General features: G+C 39.1%; 1 protein-coding gene and 1 long non-coding RNA gene across 4 annotated transcripts in view; one reads left to right on the top strand and one right to left on the bottom strand.

Annotated features, from left to right (window-relative positions):
- Positions 1-1,037: 1,037 nt before the first annotated feature.
- The window catches only part of LOC148362621 (protein phosphatase 1 regulatory subunit 12A), a 28,744-nt gene continuing 3,616 nt past the window's right edge, over positions 1,038-26,165 (bottom strand). The window contains exons 2-25 of one of the 2 annotated variants that reach the window (XM_088340096.1): positions 20,037-20,167; positions 19,815-19,933; positions 18,102-18,258; positions 17,876-18,020; positions 17,712-17,786; positions 17,513-17,592; positions 14,178-14,383; positions 13,984-14,093; positions 12,005-12,199; positions 11,858-11,940; positions 11,677-11,766; positions 11,482-11,583; positions 9,431-9,529; positions 9,252-9,342; positions 9,039-9,167; positions 8,869-8,971; positions 7,719-7,816; positions 7,581-7,640; positions 7,470-7,492; positions 7,337-7,385; positions 7,165-7,269; positions 5,832-5,882; positions 5,587-5,637; positions 1,038-2,167 (exon numbers count right to left, since the gene is read on the bottom strand). In XM_088340096.1, coding sequence (XP_088196222.1) covers positions 2,081-2,167; positions 5,587-5,637; positions 5,832-5,882; positions 7,165-7,269; positions 7,337-7,385; positions 7,470-7,492; positions 7,581-7,640; positions 7,719-7,816; positions 8,869-8,971; positions 9,039-9,167; positions 9,252-9,342; positions 9,431-9,529; positions 11,482-11,583; positions 11,677-11,766; positions 11,858-11,940; positions 12,005-12,199; positions 13,984-14,093; positions 14,178-14,383; positions 17,513-17,592; positions 17,712-17,786; positions 17,876-18,020; positions 18,102-18,258; positions 19,815-19,933; positions 20,037-20,167 — 2,439 coding nt within the window. In that variant the 3' untranslated portion in view covers positions 1,038-2,080. The remainder of the gene's footprint in view (positions 2,168-5,586; positions 5,638-5,831; positions 5,883-7,164; positions 7,270-7,336; positions 7,386-7,469; positions 7,493-7,580; positions 7,641-7,718; positions 7,817-8,868; positions 8,972-9,038; positions 9,168-9,251; positions 9,343-9,430; positions 9,530-11,481; positions 11,584-11,676; positions 11,767-11,857; positions 11,941-12,004; positions 12,200-13,983; positions 14,094-14,177; positions 14,384-17,512; positions 17,593-17,711; positions 17,787-17,875; positions 18,021-18,101; positions 18,259-19,814; positions 19,934-20,036; positions 20,168-26,165) is intronic. The other variant, XM_088340097.1, reaches the window with a different exon arrangement.
- LOC148362622 (uncharacterized) lies at positions 14,386-21,795 on the top strand. 2 transcript variants are annotated; one of them, XR_015850880.1, is made up of 5 exons: positions 14,386-14,473; positions 17,733-17,808; positions 17,921-18,055; positions 18,127-18,285; positions 19,794-21,795. It is a non-coding gene; the product is annotated as an uncharacterized LOC148362622 (long non-coding RNA). The 2 variants fall into 2 exon arrangements; XR_015850881.1 differs by lacking the exon at positions 14,386-14,473 and adding an exon at positions 15,498-15,586.

Genomic DNA, 26,165 nt, shown 5'->3' on the forward strand with positions numbered 1-26,165 from the left:
TACAGTAGTTAAGTTGAACAACTATTATACCACCAAATATCATGACCATTTCTCATTTTGGCCACATTGAATCAAATGAATCAATAAGCAATTGTGTTTCTGTTAACCACAAATGGAAAATGGCACTCCTTAAGTGTTGAATGATCCTAAATCCCTTTGTTAAATGATTTGTTTGGAACAACCAGAAATCGAAAATCTAATGCAAACATTGGAATTGTGTGTTCACACACAAAGAATTGGATTTATTTTAGCTTAAAGCAGCCATAGATTAATACAATTTTTGAGTAAAAATTTAGTTTTGATGTAAAAAATGATTTAAAAAGAAACTGTGATGCATACCTGTCAACCTCCAGGGCTGCATGCACTTACAAACTGTCGTATTTTCTCTTACAAAAATAATCTTACACCATATTTTATTTTCAAACGTGTTTATTTATCTGGGGATTTGGCGCCATGCCCTGCAAGTTCAAATATATTTAATGTTTTCCCTTATTTTATGTATATGCTTAATAAGTTTAGGATTTATTATTCCATATAGGGAACCAAAAATTATTATACACAGGGAAAGACAATGCAATCACCATTTTTAGCATATACATTTTGGCTAAAACGACATTTGAGCAGTAACCATCTGATCCTGTGATTATGCTTTGTTCTTTCAATGATTTTAAATATTAAAATACAATCCTATAGTAATTCAACTATCTTGTAGGGACAGACACCTTCAAACTAAAGCTCCCAAAAACTCACTTGTCGACATTGAATTCACCTCTTGATGGCGCCAAGGAGCCGTTAATGCAGCATCCGGCCTCAAACCTGAGAAGTGGGACGCTGAGGCACTAACCCTGGGAAAAGTAGTGCTTTGTCCATATAAGGCCAAGATCCATCCGCTTTCTTCCACCTCCTAGCCTTCCTGCCTTTCTCAGGCCTTTGGGATATTTACAGAAAGCTCCTTCCTTATTTGGAGCTCAGTCTCTTCTCTCCTTCAGGACACTCGCTCGTTTGCTTTATCTCGGGTCAGGATGGATTTTCTTGCATCAAAACACAGAACACACTTTATCTTGTCCATCGCTTGCAAACATTCCTTTAAAGCACAATGAATTCTCTTTTTAGCTGTCACGTGAACAAATTGTAGTTTACTAAATACAAACAACGAAAAGGGCACAGTACACCCAATTTCCACAAATCACAAGAGAACACCGCCATGTTAGGGAATGGGGGGAAAAGTCCACCATGATGCTCGTCTCTTCATACATTTCAGAAATGGAGTAACATGTTCTGTGCAAACAATTCATTTTAATATATTAGAAAAGCATTAGGTGAAGAATGGCTACACGACAGTTTACTTCAAACAAAAGGGTATTAGATTACTATTTATGCACATGTAATATACATATCCTTGCTCCCTTGAAAGGGAGGAATATACAACAAAAACGTATTTTTTTTAAATGATAAAATCAATTAGAGAGCTTAGCAGGCTTCAATTGAACAGCAATTTGTTATTCTATTGCTTTGCAAAGGGTAAAGTGCTGTGCCCTGGTTCTGCTGTCTTTTCCTTTGAGAAAATCGAGTGTGTGTTTTGTTGGTCATGACAAAAATATAACCATATAAGAGTAAGGGAGGGTGCGCGTAAGTGGAGAGGTAGGTGAGTTCAAAGTTCAAACACTCGCATGTGGTGAAGACAGCTTTTGGCTGGATCTCAAAAAAAACGAACCTCTCCTGCTTGTAAAAAGGATCAAGACACGTTACAAGACAAACTTGTGAATGTGTGAGGCAAATGTGTTCACAAAAATTAAATACCAAGTGGGAGATTTTTGACCCATTACCCTGCTGAAACGTATTATACATACATTACGAGTACTTGGGCTTCCGTGGGACTGGTCCATCTAGCCAAAATGCCTCTTCCTGTGACAAATAGAAAAGGGCACAAAAGCCACTCCAGCTGTTCGAAAGGCACTACAAGCAGAGTCAACATTCGGCTGCCCCCTCCTCTTGCTCTTTGGCTTTGGGAGGAATGTGTGGAGGGACTGAAGAAAGGAGGAGGCATCGGAGAAGGACTGTCCCCGCTTGACATAGCCGTTCATTTGGAGAGTTTACTGATGACCCGGATCAGGGCTCCATTCTCATCTTTGAGTCGCTGGTTGTCAGCTCTCAGGTCAACCAGGACCTGGTAGTGAAAACATTAAAATAAGATGTACAAAAAATACGGTGGTTACAAATATTTTGGAATCGACGTATGCGTTAAAACTAACAATGGTTCTATACATTGTATGACTAAGACCAGTGTCTGAATAAACTTCTGCATGGACACTCAGGGCGTGCATCTTTTACGTAGGGCGTACAACTTACAAAACGTCTCTGCCCAGGTGGCCGACAACATTTTTAAGAAAAAACAAAAAACAAATAAAACTTATTCCGATTTCGAAATCTATGTTCGTTTTGGGAATTTCGGTTCGTTTGGAAATTCGTCCTTCCGGACTTTCCCGAGCATTATAAGGTCGCGTGTTTGCGTATCATTTTCCAAAGTACATGCACAGAGAACACAGGAAAAATGGATAAGTGTTAAGAATTGTTAAGATTTGTCAATTTAATAGCGCTCTCACTCGTGGTATTGCAGTAAGACTGTTTCCATTGTGTGACATCATTACGCACGCACTATATTTCGTTTTGCAAATTGTTGAGGAATAAATATGCTTAAAGGCTGAACCACAATGTCCTGCTTATCTTCTCACGCATGAGGAAACTGCACACTGACATATCCTTACCAGGAATCAAGCCAAAACCTAAGCGCCAGAAGAAATATTCAAAAGAAGCTAACAAAATTGATGATGCTAAAAAACAAACGTTCATTAAAAGCATCGTGGAAAGAGGAGTTCACGTGGCTTGTAGCAGACGACGTAACACAAACATTGCATGAATGAAGATGAGTAAATACAGGTACAAACAGCGATAGAAGTGTTGTTCTGTTATAAATACTGATTATCAATCCTTAATACTTTGCAACAATTTGTTTTTTGCGATTAGTCTTATTGTGTTTCAAGTTGTGAAAAATGGGGCATGCAACTCTATGCCTGGGCACGCAACTTTTCAGAGTCGTCTAACCTGGTGTCCGGTAACTTTTTGTCATGAGTTTCAGACAATGCCTAAGACTCAAGATGTGCATTTTTACATGCTGCTAAAATCACACATTTGACCCGTCTTTGAGAATGGGCATTACCCTTAATGTCCCCAGCCATCTTAACCTAGACAAATCAGTTCCTACCAATATTCCAACACTACAAACTTTATGTCGTTGAACTTTACTGTCTATAAACATTTACCATTTCATTTATTTTTGCAAAACAAGAAGCCATCTAAAAAAAAATCCAAGTGTTAAATAAATGCCAATACATTTCATATTACACACGTCCTCAAAAAACCCAAAACGGTATACCTAATGATAAATGTTGGTGGTAAATTAAACACAAGTTTGGAAAAATAAATTGGTTTCACGTGATGTTATCCTCCGCCCGCCTTGTAGTAGCTAAAGAAATACAGAATACGCTTGGCAGGGCTCACGTCATCTGATAACTAGGTAGATTCTAAAGTGCTTTAAGACTGCCTTGACTGGCACAGGGACAGTCATTGTATTCAAAATGGGCCTCAAACAGTACTGTATTTTCTTGACAATGAGTTGCTTTTTTTTTCTTAGTTTGGCCTTGGGTGCAACCTGTACTCCAGTGAAATTATTACCACATTATTGAGGTCTGCATCATCATTACTGATAGTATGAAAATAACGTGAAGTGATATACACTAAAAACAGCAAGAGGACACTACTTATAATTTGAACCTAGACCGCGACGTAGAAGCGGAAGAAGGAAGACACTTTTCATATTCCTTCCTAGTTGAGGGAGTTGCTTACTGGTAGTGACGGAGGATGAAGATTTCACTTGATTTATTTGGAGTGGATAGTTTGGTAAGCAGGTTATTTATGCCAGTTATCTAAATAACTTAATATGTTACGTCGTTACTGATGTATGTGAGAATGTTAAAGATACAGTATGCATGTAAATGTTGGTCTACCGTGTTCTCCATTTTATTTTTAATTCAAATTACCTTTTAAGATGACAGGTGTTTGATTCTAGCAAATAATTCTTCCCCAAAAATGCAACTTGTTTTTTTTCTTCTATGCATTTTTTGTCTGATGCAACTTCTACACCAGAAATCACAGGCACTTATTTTAAAGAATTTCTATTGTCTGGACAAAATTAAAAAGGCATGTAGCTATACCAGGCATCTCTATCTGGTTGATACCTGACCTTAATCAGTATTGTTGCACATAAAAGGCATACTGTATGATACTCATTTTATGATCAGCAACTCAGACCTTTTGTTTGTCATTGAGTGGTCATTGTTATGCAACCTTAAGTTCATAAATAATAGTCTCACCGACATGGCTGCTGACATTAGGACCTAGCTGCACTCCGTAGGCGCAATTAACACAAACACCGCTAGCACCAGCAGTAAAGAAACTACTGTTAGCGATTAGCATCACATGCTGCTTGTAGTACTAGCAAAGATACTGCTAGTCAGTCATTGGCTGACACGGCACACATCTTCGGTGTTAGCGACTAAGCTAAATAGTTTGCATTTCCAAGCCTACAAGTACACTAAGGGCACTTGGTTAAAAAAATAAAACCAACCCGATACTTGGGTGAATGTGACCCAATTTTCGAAGCCGTTTAACATAACCAAATTGTTTGGGTATTTAAAAACAAATTATATCAGACGGTTTAGTATAATATAACAGATTCTGAGGGGTTATTTGACCCACAAAAATATTTCGCCCAATTGTCTTGAACAATACAAAAAACATTACGCAATGAGTTTTTCTTCTGCAAAAGAATACAAGACACTGGGTCGGATCAACCTAAGTATCATGTTAGTCAATTTTTAGTGTATGCTTTCAGACGTCACACATCAGAGAGGAAAAAGTTGAACAAGCCGTGTGAACAGAGATGTTCTCATACTTTAATAATTGATAAAGTTTTAAGACTTTAGAAAAGCTCAATTTGGAGTTTCTACTAAAAAAAATGTCTTACCTTGTTGAATTTCTCATTTTACCACTCAATATTGATGCCAACCAATTCACGTTTTATGGTCCCCCACTTGTCCAAACAAAGAACCTTCGTTCCAATTGTAGTTTACCGTTTGAAAATCAAATCCACATCAGTGGGCAACCATTTTTAAAAGATGATATGATTGCTCAGATTCAGCTAACATCCACCTGCTTTCTGAAGCAGAACCATGAGTGGAAATTAGCTAAATAACCTATGAAGTAATCTGTATATGCAGAAATAAAAATGCCGTTTTGACAAGCGGAGGCTTGTATAACACGATCTCATTTAGGAATTTTGCAAGTTGATCTCCACTTAAAAGGAGCTGATTACATATGTAACGTACTCGTTAATTCTCAAGTTCGAAATTTATGAAAAATTAAAATCATACCAATTATCCACGAACCATTCCTAAATGCTGCTTTCCGACACACGCTCAAAGCAAAGCTAAGCAAGTGCCAACATGCAAAGCACACGGGAGTGCTCACCTTTAGCTCTTCCTCCAACTCTGCCATCCGCCGCTCCAGAATCCTGCGGTCCTACAGCGTCAGAGAAACACCAAGGAGGAGTGGAAGTGATGAGGAAACATGAAAGTCAAGTGGCAATGAGTGATGCCGAGTAAAGTTGGAAGGATTGGTGTCAACAGTGGGAGCCGGGAGGTGGCATTTGTGAGGCGGAGAAAGGCAACAAAAATGCAAAAAACAGGCAAGAACATTAACGATGGTGCTTTTACCTTTCTCTCGAGGTCCAGCAGGGCTGAACAGTCAGTAAAGCGTTCTTGTCTCTGTAATGGAACAAGTCCAAGCCAAACAATGAGACATCTTTGCCATGATCAGTGAGGGAATTATATACAATTCACATGCTGAGGTTTTTGAAGCTCAGGGAATAAAAGAACGAATCTGAGGTTTTCAAACAAACTTGGCTTAGGTTTGCAAACACCACTCATGGCATCCCCTTGGAACCCTTGTACTTTCTCACACATTGTAAACAATTTACTACACGCGTTACTTGCCATAAAAATGCCAACAGTATGGCTCCTAAGAGCTTAAAAACAGCAAGTGTTAGTACTATTGTAAATGTTGATTGTACTTCTGTTTTAACAGAATTTAAAAACCAAGATTAAAAATTTCAGTACCTACGAGAACTTATCCTCTGACCACTGCAAACATTTCAAACGCAATTCTAAAACATGCTTAATTGCCATAATTTCGTTAACAATGTCAGTAAGATTTCATTTGTGTGAATGTAGTTAAGTGCAGTTTAGTTTTGTTAGGAATTTTCTGACCCCAGGGAAAGCTAATTGGAAGTTTAAATTTTCAATATTTTGATTGACTCAGACCGGAAGTGAACCATGTTGGTTCAGTAAAAGTCTTCATTGCCACATGGCATCCTCATCAATAGCCATCCGTTTCTGACCCCATTGTCTAAGTTGTCAAGGTTATTCCTTTGTAGATATTTTGATTTATTTTCCTTTGCTTTTTAGGCCCGCAGCTCAGTGTTTAGCACGTGTGCGCCACAGTTCTGAGGTCAAGAGATTGAACCTTCCTGTGTGGAGTATGCATGTTCTCCCTGTGCTTGCGTGCGTTTCCTCCGGGAACTCCAGTTTCCTCCCATTTTCAAAAAACATGCATGGCAGATTCATTGGCAGGTCCAAATTGTTCCTAGATGCCAATGAGCAAGTGAATTGTCTGTCTCTGTGTGCCCTGCGACTGGCTCAGGGTGTCCCCTGCCCACTGCCCCAGGATAGCTGGGATGGGTTCCAGCACCCCTGCGACCCTACTGAGGATAAGCAGTGCAGATAATGGATGGATGCTTTTTAGGCCATGGTTTTTGTTAATCATTTGTGGTATGACATCAGATTCTGTTTTAGGATAAAGTAGAGCTTGAACACTTTCTGACTCTCCTCAGAGGATTTAAGTTACTGCTAAGATTGTGTACAACACACACAAGGAGGGCAGAACAAAAAAATATGTAAGGTAAATATTTGCCATCAAAAAAAGTTGTCTTAGAATTCACAAAGATATTTTGCAGGGAAAAACCCTCAAAGATGAAATACAAATTTGCACCTGTGTGGCCTTTTCTAGATCCACCCTGGTCTGACTGACGATCATCTGCGTGTCCTGCAGCTGCGACTGCAGCTGGCTGTTTTCTCTGGTCAACTCCTCAAAAAGCTGGTTTCAAGAGCAAAAAGGACATTAACAATTTGAAAACCATATCAATAAGAATAACTAAGCGGACCTTTTTGAAATCCTTACTCTCACCGCTCTCATTACAGGGAGCACTGGACCTGAGTGGACAAGCGCAAAAGTGAGAGATGCATTGATTGAAGTGTTGAATAGAAAAGCAAACATTTCTTGAGACTGAGTCATACCTGGAACCTAAGATCTGGTCAGTCTGTAAATAAAAAGGAGACAGGGCGACAAGTTATGAGCTGTATCTGTGGTTACTGGCCTGCGGAGACCACAAATAAAGCACATCACACCTGCACACCCAGTCTTCTGCTTGATAATTCCTCCTCCCAGCTGGGATCGTTGTCATCAAGCTTAAGATGACAGAGTATTTTTCAACACTTGTCCAATATGCTGCAAACTTTTTTTATTGTAACAAGATTAGGACTGACCTCCCCAGTCCTCTGAGCCTTCCTCCTAGCACGTCTCCTCTCCCTGCGCTCCTGAGCCCAACGCTCGGTCTCGCTCTCACCAACACTGGCCTCAGTTGCTGGAATAAAGCACATTAAATTTAGGGAACAATCCTAACATGGTGTATTTTGTTTAGAGGTGTTAGATCTTTGTGTGTATGTAATAAGGTGTTTTGGATTGTTGCAACTTTGCATTTTCATTTTTGCTTAATCCTCAAGAGGCCGATAGCTAAAATTTGAAGTTGTTTTAATCATAGTTTTTAAAAAGTCATGCCTTTGTAGGAGAAGGAACCATGAGCTCTGCAAGCCATAGTTTTGCCCATTTTCAGTTTCTCATGCCCAACACAGCTTATTTTATAATAACAATGTAGCTATATTGCTGAAAAGCTGCAGTTGTGTTAAATGAGGAAAACAAAGCAGCACTGTGTATCTAGAGCATGATCGGGAAAATAAGGCCTGCAGGCCAAATGCAACCAGTCAGGCTTTTTAAAACATCTCGCCGACCAAAAAAAGTCAAAGAGTAACAAAAAAAATGTTTTTAGTGCCACTCATTCCAAATTTCCCAGGTTCCTTGTCCGTAACATGTTTCACAAAGCATTAATGTGTACTGCACCAAAAGTGAAATTATTTAAAAAAAAAAATACATTTTCTACGTTTGCATTTTTTCCCTCTCGAGTTTATCAAACACCACACAAAACACTTTTGGACTTCAACTTTAAGGAATGTTAAGAGTTCAATACTTAAAAAAAAGGCATATTTACTTGAATAAAACCAATTTGATGAAAGATCCAGCAAAAAACAAAATGAATATATGAAGACGTCTGCATGGATATTGATAAGTATGAGAAAAATTGGGTATCTTTTCCTAATGCATTGCCGGGTATTGGCCCCACCATTCGGCCAAAATATTTTTACCAAATGCAGCCAGACACTTAACAGTTTGCCCAACCCTGTTTCTAGAGGATCACGGTTCCAGTCTCTTTTTCTTGTTTAAAGTGGGTAACTAAAAAAAAAAATTACCTGCATAATACAGAATTATTGCTTGTATTTGTATTTTAGATATCAATTGAAAGAGATTTCCCAACATGTTTAGCTCTATCGGTGTTGGTAAAAAAAGAGCAGAGCGATCTACCTCTCCCATCAGTGGTGTTAGGCCGAGGGCTGCCGGCGGGTTGCGTGAGTCCGAGAAGGTCAGACTTCTGCAGGCTTGCAATACGCGACCTCCAGCTCACCTCCTGCAAATGTGCGTTTTCGTGGTCACATGACATGAATTGCCGGGTAAACACAAGAAAACTAGCTCACCCCTTCCTCTCCCTTTTTAGACTTTGCCTCCCTTTCCTTTTCTTCCTCCTCTTTTTCGCTCGCTTTGTTGTCTTGCTTAATCGTCTTCATGGTCTTCTCAGCTTCCTGTAGATCTGTCAGCGTTACCCCCTTTAATTCAGAGTGAAATTCACTTAGGACACTACAGCAGTAGGTGATTTCACACATTCTGTGGTCTTTCGGGTTGGAAGGTACCTGAGTGGAGCGACGAGACTGCCTCGCGTGCCTGGAGCGAGCTTTCCTTTGAGCCTCGGCTTCTTCATCCCGAACTGGTGTCAGGTAGGACCTTAGTGTGCAAGAATTAACACCAAAATTGTTCATTTTCATCGCCAACATTGAACCAAATGAAATGCTCCACAGATGTGTTGACCCACTTGCGACGCTGCTTGTTCTCAGAGTCGGGGCCACTTGTGTTCTGAAGGTTGGAGCTGGTGTCAGAGGACTGATTCTGCTTTTCTGTCTGTTCCTGAAGTCTAGAGAAAATTAAAAACAGTATGACTTAAATGCACAACTTAATTTGGAAAGGCGTACAAGGCAAGGGCGTGGACTCTCCTCTAAGCCTTTTCGCACTATTTATTGGACTAGCACAATTAGACAGGATAAAAAGGTATAAAAGTAGCCATGGGAAAAGAACTGGAAAGCGTTTGCAGATACATTTAACTCAACCAGACAAAACTTTCGGAATAATGGAACTTTTAGAAATGTATGGTAAATACTCGGGCTATAAAATGAATGCAATGAAAACACAGGTTCTGCCAATTAATTATGTTCTATTCATTGGAAGAACATATCAATAGAATATTAGGGGTAAAAAGATTGGACAAGTTTTTTGATGTCAACTTAATAAAATTGAACAAAGAAAATAAGAGGGATCTTGAAAAATAGCCAAATATAGTATTAAATGAGTTTAAAAATAGAGGTAGTTACAAAAGCTCTTCAATTGGCTGTCAGATCAATTCATTGAATGGAGTAAGTGGATATCCGGGTTTATTTGGGGTGGAAAAAACAATTTGATACAAGACAATGGAGCTTCCCAAAGATAGATGGGCTGGCTTTGCCAAGCCCAGAGGAATACTTTTATGTGGCAAAAATTAGACCCCTGATTTATTGGTGTTAAGGTTGTTGTTGCAAAATGTAAAAATATAAAATTAGGGACTGCAAACACATAGGTACGATATTTAAAAGGATATAAACAAATATTTTAAAATGTGGGTAACCAGCTGGGAGAAATGAATAAAATTACAATAAAAATAGGAGATACCATTTTGAAAGGGAGTCAAGAACTCTGAACTGGTTTGCCTTTAACCACAGATTGATAAAGGGTTCCAACAATGGGCATACAAAGGTATTAGCAGTATATATATATATATATATATATATATATATATATATGATACTTTAAAATGGCAAGCTGCACAGTGTTGTAGTTTTGAAAAATAAATTTGGGTAACAGGGAAGTGACTATTTTCTTTAGCTTCAATTAAAAGACTACTATTACAAAGAGATGAAACTGGGGACTAGGTAATGAACAAGAGCCTAGAAAAGGCCAACTTTAAAAGCAGTTACCCATATGAATGGATCTTTTGATGGCATGTAGTGGGCATTCAAAAATGAGACGAGTGGTAAAATCTTTATAAAATTCAGTGCACAGCTCCCGGATTCTGACGGAGTTCAACTGAAAGAATGTAATCGGATTTTTTTTATCACCCCCAAAGAGGTTTTTTTGTGCTGGAGAACATGTGGCAAGGTTGACGTTGACCATATGCATACATTTTGGCTTTGCCCAACAATACTAGGAAAAATTATGGTCTGTTCTAAAGAAAATATTGACATATGGGATTCTTAAAACATACAAGGTGCATCTAACAGAAGAAATATTACAGAGAAAGGATGAGTACCTGGTTTAAAATGTACAAACAGATTGCGAAAAAGTAACAAGATTATAGGACAAACAAGTTCTCCCCATCGTGGAAGAGTGGGTGTGCACTGTTGAAATATTTGTAATAGAGGGGACCACATTTTGAATAAGAATACAGGAGGCACAATTCATGGACAAATTGGAAAAATGGAAAGACAATAGGAAAAATAAGGACACCACTTGAACACGGAAGATATTCCACTAAACAGCAATGTTGATTTGGTAGGTTTTTCTTTGTTTAGTTTTTGTTTTTGAGTGGCTAATAAAAATCAGTTAGAAACCCCGGTTTGACCTGGGCTGAATTAGTGATAGACATTTCATACCCAAACCAAGCCCGAAATTTGGGCCAGGGCATAAGACCTTACCTCTATTGTGCAAGTATAATTTTCTTTAAAAAAAAAAAAAAAAAAAAAAAGTTCTGGTTTAAGGTCTACTCGTTTTAATTGAGTTAACGCAGAGATTCCTTTATATTTGTTGTGTTATTGTGACCCAAGAATGAACACTGACCTATGTGCCAAAGCACTGTTCAGGCGACCAACTCCAGTTGTGCTTGTTCCTGTGTTACCAGAGTTTGCACTGGTTTCGTCCAGTCTCCTTCCGTAAGAAGAGCTGTAAATAAAACCAGTGTAAGACCAATTAAAAGTGAAACATGTACATGCAAAAGTTATTTATAAAAAAACACAAGATGCATCTTTAACCAACCTGCGAGGCAAATAGGGGTTGGAGCTGGTGAACTCATTCCCTGATTGGCTGTGAAGGCGGCGGGTGTAGGACGAACTACGACTAAGCCAACTGACAAAAAAGGTAAACAAGTGAAGGGATGCAGCGAAAATTTCATGGTAGTGACATGTGCAGCCAAGGGTAACTAAAAGCAGAAACTCACCTGTTGGAGTTGTCTGAACTACTATCTGGAATACTAAAAAGCCTCCTTGTTGTGATCGGAGGAACCCGAGCAAGTCTTGGTTCCTGTGAAGAACAGAAGAAGCATTCACAAAACAAGAACGGTGTGCATAGGTTGGTAGTCTTGTACCTTGGTCTCAGTCTCAGAGCTGAGACGTGGACTAGAGGCTGAGCGGGTCATCCCCAGGCCCAACTCTGGGGACTTGTTTTGCTCTGTGATGGAGTCAGACAGTCCAGCTGAACCGAGAGTCACAGAGCTTCCCGCTTTCCTCAGTGATGTTCTCCAAGATCCGGGCGCCTCAGTTCCTGCGGGTTTGCTTGGTTCCTGTTAATAAGAATTATTATTTTGGTACATCATGCTGCAATGGAAGATAAGGATTTTCAAAACAGGTATTGATGATAGCCCATGGGTGAATAAAGCGCTTTTCCGTTAATCAACTTCTATACAACAAAGTTTCGTTTTGGCATGTTACAAAAACATTCTGAAGTCTTAGGGGAAAAAAGACGCCTGGTAAATGGTAATTCTTAAGTAAGAGTATATTCATTTGTGGCTTAGTAAGAGTCGGATTAGTAGTATTCTTCTGCTACCGTCTTTCATGTGGGGGAAGCAAACCCCTAACAAAAAATAAAACACCATCAGAGGGATGGACGATGCAGGACTGCACTTTCCTAACACTAGAGGTGGGTAGTAACGGAGTACATTTACTCCGTTTCATTTACTTACGTTTTGGGAAATTTTGTAATTCTAGGAGTATTTTGAAATCCCTATACTTCTACTTGAGTAAATTTGTAAAAAAAACAAAAACAAAAAAAAAGTACTTTTACTGCGCTATAATAGGCATTAGAGTTGATTACGGAAAAACACAGGAGAGAAGGAGGAGCACACCCCTGGCCTCACATCAAAAGCAGGTTCCCCTTAAAAAGGTTGCGAAACAAGCTACAATATGCAATGTTTCCTTAGTTCGAGTTCATGGGCTAGCTTGTTCTGCTTTCAGAGCCTGTTAAGCTATGTATTGGGGCTTTAAATGTGCTGCTTGGTGCTACATGTTCCTAATATATTTATTTGATTTATACTATGTTTATGTCATTATTCATTAAACATGACTTGAAACCCTTGAATTTACCTTGATTATTTTAATATACTTTTAAATTAAATGTATTTTCTTTGTTGATTGGATGGACTGATAATCTGAAGATACGACATTCCTATAGTTACTCAGTACTTGAGTCATTTTTTCACCCAGTACTTTTACTCAAGTATTTGGATGACTACTTTTATTTCTACTAGAGTAATATTGTTCTGAAGTAACAGTACTTTTACTTGAATACATTTTTGGCTACTCTACCAACCAATGCCTAAGACTCGCCACAGGAAGTGAAGCCCTGACAACCCTGGCGGTTAATGGATCCATGAACCATGTTAAAAAAAAAATAAAAATAAAAAAACACAGGCATCACACACACCTTAAAAAAAATGCCATGAAATCGACAAAAAATACCCTTTCTGCCAACATTAAGCTATTAATTTTACCTCGTTTGTGTGTGCAGCCCTGAACCTCATCTTCCAAGTATTTTATTAGTTACTGTAATTTTATGATTACACTCTAATCTGTGAGTTGTGACAATATATTTCTTTTTAAATATCATTCAAAAAGCACTCAGCGTTAATTGATTCATTTTCTTCACAAACATTTTAGGGATTTGGCCATTGTCAATCGACAAGAAGTTGAACAACAAAAATTTGCACCGGGACAGATGTCACACATTAGCAATTATTTTTAGCAAAGGAAAAACATTAGGGCATGGTACTAAAGTTGAATCAATGCTTTTATAAATCATTACACAAGTATATTGGAATTTCAGGGTTTCTCCTGCAAGTTAAAGAAATACAAAAGGTAAACATGTGAAAAAGGATAAAAAGAAAACTTTAAAAACAATAGATTGATGATATATGATAATAAGTGAGAGTGGTACAGATCATTATGCTTATGAACACTGTTGAGGTCTACATTAGAAATTTACCATTTAAAAATATTATTTAATTGAAAGCAAAAGGATAGATAAGCGCCAACTTAAAAAATTCAAGAGCCGATACAGACTGCACAATACCTTTTTGGCTTGGTTTGCAACATTGCTTGCTGGCATGGAGGTAGGAAGGAGGCCACTTGTGTTGCGTTTGTTGTTCAAATTGTTTATGATCTCACGGTTTTTGGCTTTCTCTGAAACCACAAAAAGAATAACAAAAGGGTTTACATTTATCTCACGTCATGTATCTATTCCCATTTGGAAGCAAATTCTCTCACCAGATTCTGCATCACTTTCTGATTCGCTCTCCTCCTCCGAGCTAGAGCTGCTGGAGGCTTTGGGTTGACTTTGTGTTTGGCTTCGAGCGGTCGTGCTTTCATCTTCTTCATCCTCCGCGGGGCTGCTCTGCAGGGCAGGTGGAGGGTGTTTCTCTCTCTCGTGGAGGCAGATTTTTTCCCTACTGCTCATGCGAGAGATCGAAGTCCTAATTGGGTAAGACACAGGTGCCAAACACTAATCAGTTCCATGTGTATCCAATTACGAGGAGCACAGCCACACACACCAGTCAACACATGTGAGTTTTAAGTTAGTGAACTACAAAATGAAACATTATTCTGGGACCAAAGTACATTCAGTATGAGAAATTTCAATGCTAAAATGTGTGTTCCATTTGAGTTGCTTTTATTGGTTAAAAAAACAAAAACAGAAATGACAATTCTTTCATGAGACAAACCAAGACTTTTTTCGTCTAAACCACTGTCGTGCCACAAAAACCTAGGTGCGACTGATTTTAAATGAGAAATTGATTTCAAATTGCCTGGTGAAAGAAAATAAGCAAAATACCGTTCTCCAAACTAAGGGAATTAAATTACCGGCGTGGTGGGGCTTGTTGCTTTAACCTCTAAAATAAACACTCCATAAACCCCATAAAGGCATTCTTTTTTCTTTTTTTACAACTAGCATTTACACACTTTGGATCGTTAAATTATTTGAAGAACGAATGACACCCACATTTATTGGTCAGAGATTTCTTGATAAATATCAAACAATTACCAAAATGTACCTTAAAGTTTTTGATTCAAATGAGCAGAATGTTTTATTATTGATCCAAAAGTAGAGAAGAAAACAATGAAAATTTAAATCATTACTGTGGGGAAGCTGAAAATTAGAGAATTTGTAATCCAAAAAGCAGGAAATAAAATATTTTATTAAATTGCCTATGACAAATTTTAACATGGTGTAGTTGTCCTTGAAATCAATTCGTTTTTGCAAATTTAATTAGAGAATATTTTGAAAATATCATGATTGTTAGGAGCAGTCAACTAATGGCTTTCATGACTTTCTTTACCTTGAAGTTTATGCAAGTCATTGTCCATGACTCTGTGGTAAAATAGCTTATACATTTCACCTTTAACAACACAACAATACTTCATATTTAAGCAGTGGAAAAATAATTTTAATGGAAAAAAGGGGTCTAGTGAGGAATACAAAGCGGAGGTGGGCCTTGTCAGGTCAGCCTAATTTGGCTCGGGCCGCCCTCCTTGACGACCACCAATCAGCATAGAAAACCTGTTTTCTGGTAAGTACATCACCGACGTCTTTTGGCTGTCTTCAAAGGCTCCGACAAACTGCGTCTGATTGAAATGAGGATAATAGCTCACTAACAGATGGATGAGGCCCTCCTCAGGTTCTCTGGTTCTTCTGTTCTTGGCTTACTGCTTTGATTTTTTTCTAAATCTAGAAAGACTTGTATAGCCCAAAATACATTTTTGATTAGTGCTCAGGAGCCTTGACGTCAAATAACTATTTTAAGGATCAACAAACATACCAAAGCACATGATATTAATCTTAAGGCTAAGGCTATGTGTTTTGTTCTCTAAACGTGTAAAACATTGTTTCATTCTTTGAAGATTTGGGAATGAGTAGTATTCTTATAAATACAGACATAAGAAGTGGTGTAACAATTTTTCAGATTGCAATCGAGAGTTGAGTGACTTCAACCAAAGCAAGTTTAACCTGTTCAAAAGATTTTAGCAGACTAAACCCAACACCTAAAAGTAGATCAATGGTACAGCTTTTTTTCATCAGTCCACCATGGTTTGTGTGCACAGTCCCACGAAATAAGATATAAATATGGGAAGATCAGGTAAATGAATCCTGAAGGATTGAACACAACAGTATTAAAGTTAAGTAGTAAATTTGTTGTTAAAATGGTTGTTTTTGCCCTATTTTTTTAAGATTAAGTGATTTGACCAGACATTAAACACCATTCTCAATAATTATGTTAGACAGTTTTGGACTGGTAAAAAGAAACTTGCTGAAACATGACACTTTTTAATTTTTGGAACCTGAAAAACCGAACAAAATCCAACTGCAAATGTATTTAATCTCAGAGGAAGGCCATTCTGACACTTGCTGTCACTTCAAAACAGATGATCAGTAATAGTGATTGAACCTTGAGAAATATGCACATTTTTGGTTGACAACAACAGGCAAATTTGTCATAACCTGAGATGGCAAGCACAACCAAGTTTCTTTGATTGCCTAATATTCCGGAAACACAATTGTGTTGTTTAACTCATGGGTTTCTTTAAAAACAATGTTCAAATTGACTTTCCCTCTAAGTTAGAGCCTACCATTAATACCAGTTATTATGCTATTTATTTTGCTTGGCCATTTGTTGATTAAAAATGCCAAGCTTAAAACCAAACAAATGTAGGTCAACCCTTTGTATTTGTTTTCTATGTGGCCCAAATCCTTTGTCGTGAGCTGATGTGGGTCATGTTTAATTGTGTTTATACAATATGTTGCAGGCCAGACACTAAGCTAAGATCAGCAGCATTAAAATGGCCTACAACCAGGACTTTTGCCACTCCGTACATTACAGTGGAACCTTTTAAAAAAAAAAAAAAAACACTTTCAAAAAGTTACAGGAAAAACAACACAATTTTTCACTAATAGTTTTTACGGGCCCACTGGAAACATGTGCATTTCGTGTGTATTGTAAACACAATGACACTTTCCAAAGTGTTGTGTTCACTCTCCATAGCACTGCTGACCCGACAAAACAACTGGTTGCTTATAATGACGTCTTCTTATTCTATTTTAAATTAACTTAATGATGAATAATAAGAAGACAACTGGGCATGGTTAGGTAGAGTAATGCGCGGGTCAAAGAGGGACAGCAGGGGAAGGAAAGTCAGGCTCTAGCACAGTAGGAAAGAAATGACCTTAATGTAAGTCCACCCCAAGTTAAAAAGCCAAGTTTGTATTACATTTGGGCAATTCTAGTACTCTCTAGTTGCTAATGTATTGATGCAGTTAAATGTGATTTTTGATCATATTGTACAAAAAATGAACTTTTCACCAACGAGCCAATATAAGCACGTGATCATTTCACGGTTCACGGATGCTTTGACCACCCGGGGTACCACTTCCTGTGGTGTTTCTTGGGAATGTACAGCCTGGCAGCACCCATCGCTCTCCAGGCTGTTTTTTTGTGATAATATTTTTTTTATCAACCTTGCATGTGGGCGTTCCATGATACTGCATTTTCTCAGGTTCATCTCATATGTGCCCGCATTAATGCCACAGACATATAATTGGCACTGACCTGCGTGTGCGTACTGGTGCATTGGAGATTTGCAGGCTGTTCTCGATGACAGGAGTCTGCTTCTCTTTCTCAGTGCGTAACTGAAAAGGAATATAAACACACATAAACAAAGGAGACATTCACAGCTCTTGTATCATAAGTCATATCAAATTCATCTGACAGAATGAGGGTTGTGTCGCCTCCGTGCGGGCACACTCACAGCATTTTGTTTCTTTTGCAGCTCCTCCAGTGTGTCCACTAGGTTCTCATCGGCAACATCAAAAGGTGTTTGGCCCTACAAGGACATTCAGTGCAGGGTGATTTCTTTGTAAAGGCCTCACAAATCACGTGGCCAATGCTTTGTATCGTTTGCAAAAAGCTCACCACGTTGTTGACGGCACTCATGTTACACATGTGTTCCGCAAGCAGCGTGCACACTTCCTCCTGCCCCCAGTGAGCTGCTGCATGCAGGGGGGTCCAACCATCGACATCTTGGCTGTCCACATCTACGCCGCATTGTAACAGCACCCTGGTACACAAAAGGCATGGAAGACCAAATTCAACGTGAGTACTTAATTATGGATTCCGAACCGCAGAATCAGAATCTCACTTTAAAACTTCAATGTATCCTTTAGCTGCCGCAACATGCAGAGCTGTGGCTTTTGTGTTTGGGTGAGCGGTCAGAGCGCCGCCACCGTCTCGCATCGCTTCTGCATCCTGAAGCATGATCCTCTCCTCCTCTTTTCGAGCCTGGTCTACATCAATTCCTGCAGGGAGAACATAAACACGCAATTGTATTCAAACTACGGCTGAATCCATCCATTTTTAATGCTGATTATTCTGCTCAGGATTGTGTGGAATGTCGCCTGTTGATGGAGATGTGCAATGTCAGACTTTCTACTGGTTTTTAAAAAAGATTATGCCATTGGTTATCTAAGATCAAGACATATCACTAAAAAAATAAGAATAAACTAATAGGAGCACTGGGCTAAGAATCATCAGCTTTCTCTTCAGACTACCGGTGCTGTTGTGCTGGGAGTTATTACACCTTTCTGGACACCTTACACTTCAATAAGTACTCTTATCCAATAAAAGAGAGGAAAAGAAAAAAGAAAAAACATTGCAACTGGTTATTAGAACAAATTACTAATGTGCTTCATAACTAGAGAGATGACACAAACTGCCCAAGAATCAGCTCAAAGTTACGTACAGTATACACAACAAGGTCAAATTTAAGTTGTACATCTAGAATTTAGAATGTAAAATAATTAAATTGATAATTGAATCACAAATTTAGCAACTCTATCTTTACTCTGTTGTGAACAACTTTCATCGTTTACTAAGGCATCGGATTGGCCTGATCACCACAAATAGCCCACTGACCAAAAACAACTGCTAGTAATTGACGTAATATTTTTAGTAATGGGGTAAATTGGAGGGGGTGCTGGAAGTTTTGCCCACAGCCCCACAGTGCAGAGGTCCAGGATTCAATCCTATCTACAGTGGCATACCCGTGGAGTTTGCATGTTCTCCCGGTGCCTGCGTGGGTTTCTTTCCACATTCCAAAAACATGCATGTTAAGTTAATTCGCCGGTCCAAATTGTCCCTAGGTGTGAATGAGCGAGTAAGTTGGAAGTCTGTGTGCCCTGAACCTGCCTGGCAACCAGGTCAGGATATACCCTGCCCACTGCAGAAAGACAGCTAGCATAGGCTTCAGCACCACCCACGACCCTAGTGAGAATAAGTGTCACAGATGATCATTTGGAAGTGTTGAAATACATTGTGGAAGGTTGTTAACTTGATTAGTTCTTTTCCATAAATACTATAATTGACTTCATTATTAAAGTCAATTTGAGCAGTTTTGAGTATTTTTTCCAGATAGGTGTATGGAACTGGTAAAAATTCCCATTCATTTTTTCACCAGCTGTGTTTTGATACAGCCATTTCGGTTCAAACGATACTGATATTGCAGCCAAACCAATATCGATCAGATGGTACTGTAATATTAGTCCAGCTAAAGTTATCAGGTTACTACTGTACTTCACGCCTAGTGGTTTTCAATCACATTAGCTCTGCATGCTACATCAAGGCACTGATGGATAGAAGAGCAGAAGCAGAGTAGAGAAGGAACTTATTGGTTAAGAATGTCAATAAGGGTTTCCATGTAGTCTTTTATAATTCAGCTGATATAAACACAATGTCAGATATCAATATCAGAAGGCGAAATCTGAAAATATCAATCAAGAAGTGAAGCTTGGTTTCAAAAATGTTGACCCATGGTCTTCTACTTTTGTTCACACAGGAGAGTATGTCAGCTCATCACCTTGCTTTTTGATTTCTGCCTTGAGCAATCTCTCCATGGGGTCCTCCGTGGCCACGTCCAGAGGAAGTTCTCCCTCACTGTTCACTGCCCCGACATGTGCACCATGTTCTATCAAGTACCTGCACATTGATGTACAAACGGGTCACAGATTAAAGTCACCAAAACTAGTGCCCGTATAGAAAGTCAAACAATGGGTATAGACTTAGTGGACCCAAGACTCACTTGGCGATCTGGATAAAGCCACAAGATGCAGCAGCGTGCAGTGGGGTCCAGCCCTCGTTGTCGCCTGTGTTGACATTGCTCCCGCTCTCCACCAAAAACTGAACCATCTCTGCGTTCTCGTCGATACAAGCCTGCCAGAGGGTAAAAGAAAACATGCAGCTATGTTAGAAAGATAAAGGTTGTGTATTGGTCGAGAACTTTTTGGATTGTGATGAAAAAAAAAAAAAACCTCAAAACCCATTGATAGAATCATCTTTCAACAATGTAAGCTATGTTTATCTGTTTTGTCTACCTCCAGTGAAAAGGGCTACAAAAGCACTTGAGTACATTGCAAAACAGTATGTTGCATGGGTGAATGAGCAGATCTATGTCACAGCTTTTTCTAAGGCCAAAGGGCTGGAGCACTGCATAAAACGATAATGTGCACTGGTCTGTTTGGTAACCTATTGTGCCGCTGGTTTGAAAAACACTTCTTTTATAAAGTCTTGCTATTAGATCTCATGGGGTCGTACAAATGGTCCAAATAATGTATTTGACTGAACTGTACTACTAATTTTAACTGATCGGCGTCAAATGGATCCAAAAGGGATGTTTACATATTTACTATTCAACTTTACAGACTTAGGGATAGTTATACGCCATAGTTTTTAATTTCATAGCACCCGTTTAAAAGGGTGTACCCAATTTTGCGGCCAGTTGTACAGTTCATTAATTACGCTTATGCATTTGATAATCGTGTAAGCTAACTCAGGAATACAAATTAACATTTCTGTACATGGCTGCTATTTACTTTAAATGTAAAGTGTAATGTAAATATATATTACTTGCTAAATGTTATTTGGTATCATGAAATGTTTTAATATAAGTAACAAAGTTTGACCATCCTGTTGTAGCATCTAAAGCAGTCATGTCCAAAGTCAGGCCCCGGGGCCAAATGCGGCCCATGGTCAATTTTCCTCCGGCCCGCAGCCTCAGTCATAAAACCAATAACGCCCGGCCCGCATGTAGAATTATGTACCGGTAATACATTGAGCAGCAGCGCTGTTACCTGCGTGTTCTAAGTGCTGCCATCTAAAGGCTCAAATAGGAACAGCAAATTATGTGAGGCCCCTCAAGTTTCTAAAATGGCGACAATTAACAAAAGGAGGAGAGTTGACTGCCAGGGCCGATGGTTCAAGGATGGGTGGAAATTGGACTATTTCTTCACTGAAATACGTAACAACTGTTGTAAAGAGACAGTGGCCGTTTTTAAAGAGTTTAATGTGAAGCGACATTACCAAACCAAACATGCTGACGCATATGTCAAGATCACAGGTAATGAACGCAGCGAGAAACTGAAACATCTTGAAGCTAGCTTAATCTCACAGCAGCATATTTTACAAAAGCTCGAGAGTCAAACGAGAATGCTACAAAGGCTAGTAACGAGGTAGCAGCGCTGGTCGTAAAGCATTGCAAACATTTCTCCGAGGGTGAATTTATCAAAGACTGTGTGATGACAATAGTAAAATAATAAGGGGGGTTATGTTTGTTTATTATACTGAAAAAGCCTGCAGGGTTGGACTGTAAGGTACGCACAAAGTGCGCTACACCGCTAGTGCGCACATCACCACCGTGCATCCTGTCCCTGGGTCGCCAAACGAGAGGGAGAGAGAGGTGTGCCAATCAACATTTATAGTTACTGTCATATTTTAAATGAGCCCGGCACTTCTTGATTTGACAATTTCTCTGTTATTGTGTTTAAAAATTCTGTAAATATTAAACTGCCATGGTGAGATATTTTTTTTTTATGTTTCAAATGTAATTTGCACCCAAGAGTACAATTACAAAAAAGTTTAAGTGTTAAAAAAAGTGAAGTTAAGTGAATATTTAATTTCAATTTTAGATGTCAATTGAATTTTCATATACATGTTTCTAATGAACCAAAACATATGCTTAAAATAGCTGAAATTAAATTTAAAAAAGCAAATGTGAAACACAGAACGTCTCGCTGAAATGTATTTAAATTAATTGCTGTTATATGTAAAGAACGTCCGCCTAGGTTGGCCCCCCTACATTTTTAACACACCAAATCTGGCCCCCTCTGCAAAAAGTTTGGACACCCCTGATCTAAAGTCACTGGTCAGCATTTTTGTTATTTTCTGGATGCCTCTGGTAAATACCTAATTTTCAAAATGAACTTAATAAAATGTTTTTCCTTGAACCAAGAAATTTCTGGAAACTGTTTTGCACATTTTCCTACCCAAAGGGTCAACACTGCAGGAAGTGTCGTCAGTCAATAGCGATTCCATTGATTAGAATAACGTGTCTCAACATCTGTTGAATCTGTTTGATGGGGTTCATTCTTTGCCACAAAACATCCCGTCACAATTTCACAGATCAGAGTCACGTAACAGAGGCGACAATCCATGCAGTCTGGAATTATCCGCTGGCAGACTTGTGTTTGGCTTGACTTGATGTGTTGTCAGTCCTCAAAAGCAAGATGAAACAGCACAACATGTGTCTCAAAGCAGTGACTCTAAAGCCAAGTTGTCACCCAGGATTGACATTTTCCGGAAAAAAATAAATTAAAAAAAATGAAATTGTCGACAGAGGGGTGCAGTAATAATAGGGCTGCAACTAATGATTATTTTAATAATCAATCTAACATGTATTTATTTTTATTCATAAATGAATCTAATACAGAAAAAACACTATATTAACCTCTTCTTTATTCAAATATTAAAATGTTGTGGACAAATAGAAACATAGTGCACAAAACAGAAAATTCTACAATATTAAACAATAAAAAAAAATCAGTGTTTGTCAAATAACAAACTGATTACATACAAATGTATGCTATATGCCAGCAAATTTATACTTTTTCAAAAATGTAAAAAAAAAGCATATTTGTTGTTTAAGGGGCATGAACTTTTGGAACAAGAAAGCATTTCAAATCTGTAAACCCAGTGACCCGTAACGTGGGTACCGTGGGTTTCCTCCCACATTCCAAAAACATGCATGTCAGGTTTATTGGCCAGTCCAAATTGTCCCTAGGTGTAAATGGGCATGTGAGTTGTCCATCTCTGTGTCCTCTGCCCACTGCCAGAAGATAGCTGGGTTCAGCTCCAGCAACCCCGTAGCCCTACTAAGGATAAGCGGTGCTGATAATGGATTGATAGATGGATAAGCTTTTGGAACAATAAATGGATGCAAATGAGAAAATCCAGGAACATGATTTTCAACATTAACAAGAGAAAAGTAAACACTATCTCCCTTGCTCACGCTTTCTTCTTTGAGAACTTTGCATTACAATACAAAAATTTAAGCATGTCAATGTTGAGGATGCTCTCAGTGATAACAGCTGCTTGCTGTGGCCTGCATAATGTTGTTCTCGGGCAGCACGGCGGCGCAGTGGTTGGCGCTTGTGCGGCACAGTTCATGTCATAGGAACCTGTCGTGGGTTCAAATCCAGCTCCAGACTTTCTGTGCGGAGTTTGTATGTTCTCCCCGTGCTTGCGTGGGTTTCCTCCGGGCACTCCGGTTTCCTCCCACATTCCAAAAACATGCATTTCAGGTGAATTGGCCGGTCCAAATTGTCCCTAGGTGTGAATGAGCGAATGAGTTGTCTGTCCCAGTGTGCCCTGCGATCGGCTGGCAACCAGTTCAGGGTGTCCCCTGCCCACTGCCCGAAGATGGCTGGGATGGGCTCCAGCCCCCCCCGCGACCCTAATGAGGATAAGCGGTACGGCTAATGAGATGAGATGAGATGAGATGTTGTTCTCATCGTGAAGCTTGTCATCGTTTGCTGTTTTCTAATGAGACAATAATGTATGAGAATTACTATGGCACAATTAACAAGGACATAATAATCATGAACACTTTGCCCGAAAAGTAAAACTTGATGCTTAATATTAAACTTATTACCACCATTGTGTGCAAGTTGAGCTTTTGTATAAAGCACAATTAAACACAGCCTAAGCTTACTGCCTTTGGGCACATGTTTATGATAATTTTATTGGATCGGTGATCTGTTTTAAGTGTGTTTAGTGCAAAAAATGTGTTGTTCCCTTTTTTTAAACTTGTGCTTAGTACGGTTTGTTTGCATGCGCACACATGCATTAATAAGCTCACAAGCAAACACTAGCATTCAAACGTTACATTTTCTCCGTTAATCACTCACTTTACCAGAAAATTAAAACTTGATATTCAATCTTACCACCACTGTGTGAGTGGTTTTTTTTGGGGGGCGATCAGCTTCATTATAGATTCATTATATGGATTGGCCTATCATTGACACTCAAGTTAAGACAATTGGGACAATAAATAAACTGGCTGATAAGTTGGTGTACCGTAAAATAATATGAAGTATTGTTCTTCTCTATAACCTATTGTTTGTGGTTCTGGGATTAACGTTGCAGCTCAATCAAATTTCAGTCACTTTTGGTGAACTCTGTTGGCTCTTTAACTTTTTAGGCATATCGAATCCCTTTTAACCCAATTAAATGTTTCACTTCATGAAGTTTTTATTCATCATCTTAGAAACGTAACGACACCATCATGCGCAGTGGTTTCTTCATATTTCGGCCCGGTCTCCACACATCGGCCCGGTATTGCAGTACCTCCGGGAACGGTGCATTCGCAATGATCGCAGCAAGGCTAGGACCTTAGCTTGGCCTTTTGGCTGAGAGTAAGAGTCCCGGCTCCTTGGCTTTGTAGCGTATTATGAACTGACCGATAACGGATAATGGATAATGGATAATGAATAAAGAAGACAGAACAATAACCCTTAAAAAAATCCCCCCCCCCCCATAAATGTATTGGTGATGCCAAGGTTGTCACCTTTCTGATTTGAATTTGTATGCAGTAACGATGCGATTTCAAATTGTTTAGCCTTATTTTAATTGTGTTTATGTTTTTTTTTAAAAACCATGTGAGAGGGGTAAAACTACTTTGTATACACAGTTGATATTTTTTAAATGTGCCTGCATTTTAAGGCTATAAATGGGAATGATTACTTTTAAGACCTCTGCAAAAAAAAGAAAATCATTTTCTGATTGTCAGGGCCAACCTTAACTGAGAAGTACTTTGCAACTGGTCAGTGAACATTTATTTTTAAACCTGAGTAACCAACTCAGATAATTGGTCTTGAGGCCATCATGGGCCACTGTTGCTCTTTAGCAGCTTCTCGCTACAACCACGCTGAATCTTGTCCACCAGGACATCTTTAGCCACCTAAGAGGCTTTGCTTTTGGGCTAAATCACAAAGCCTTTGCAAACCTCCTTCCTCATTTATAGTACCAATCAAGCCTGCTGGCTGGGTACATTGCATTAAAGGTCTCCAGATGGGCAACGGAGTGAGTAATCAAGCTGGATGAATGAATGAACAGAGGGTACTTGTGGTACCCTAATATGTAACGAGGGGGGTGCGCAACGCACAGCCTCCCAGCAGACTCCTTCCCTCGCTCATCAAGTGAGTCATTGTGGAACGCGGCTTTGACAACAGACGCTCCTGCTGTTGGAGAAAAGTTTTTCCATTTCCTCATCTTGAACTCCCAAAGTCCCCTCAATGGGGAATTGGTGAGCCGGGGGGGATGGCAGAGGAAAGAGAAATGGCGGAGGAGACATAAAGCCTTTGAATGGAAGGGACGGAAAAGTTTGTATTGAGGACGACTATATTTAATTCTGGTTGCTCGGCAACTGATGAGCAACACTTGGGAGAAAGGGATGGAGCGCAGCGGAGGGACTTCTCGAGGTGACTCAACCAAATGAGGGCACGTTTGCGGAATATTGTTGGCACACACAATCTGCACCATACAAGTCAATCAGGAGGTGGATCACAGTCTTTAAATCTTAAGCATGACATCAACGAGTGCGCTCATGCTCCAGTAAATATGGTACAGCCCAAGAAGGTTTTAAAGCAGTGATTCTCATTTGGTGCTCAAAGGGTGAGAAATTGTGAGATCACAATCATATTGACAACATAAACTGTGAACACAATATCAACATAAAATTTACAATGTATTAACCAAGGGTAATTTCCTCCTAATCTGATTCATTATCGGGTGCACCAAATAGTTGTTTACCTCGTCGTTCTTTTTTGCAATTATGTATATTGACGACTTTGTTTTCTCCATCCTCTGACCTTTGTCT

The sequence above is a fragment of the Urocampus carinirostris genome, chromosome 7 (genome assembly GCF_059441175.1).
Source record: "Urocampus carinirostris isolate Australia breed hairy pipefish chromosome 7, RoL_Ucar_1.0, whole genome shotgun sequence".
NCBI lineage: Eukaryota > Metazoa > Chordata > Actinopteri > Syngnathiformes > Syngnathidae > Urocampus > Urocampus carinirostris.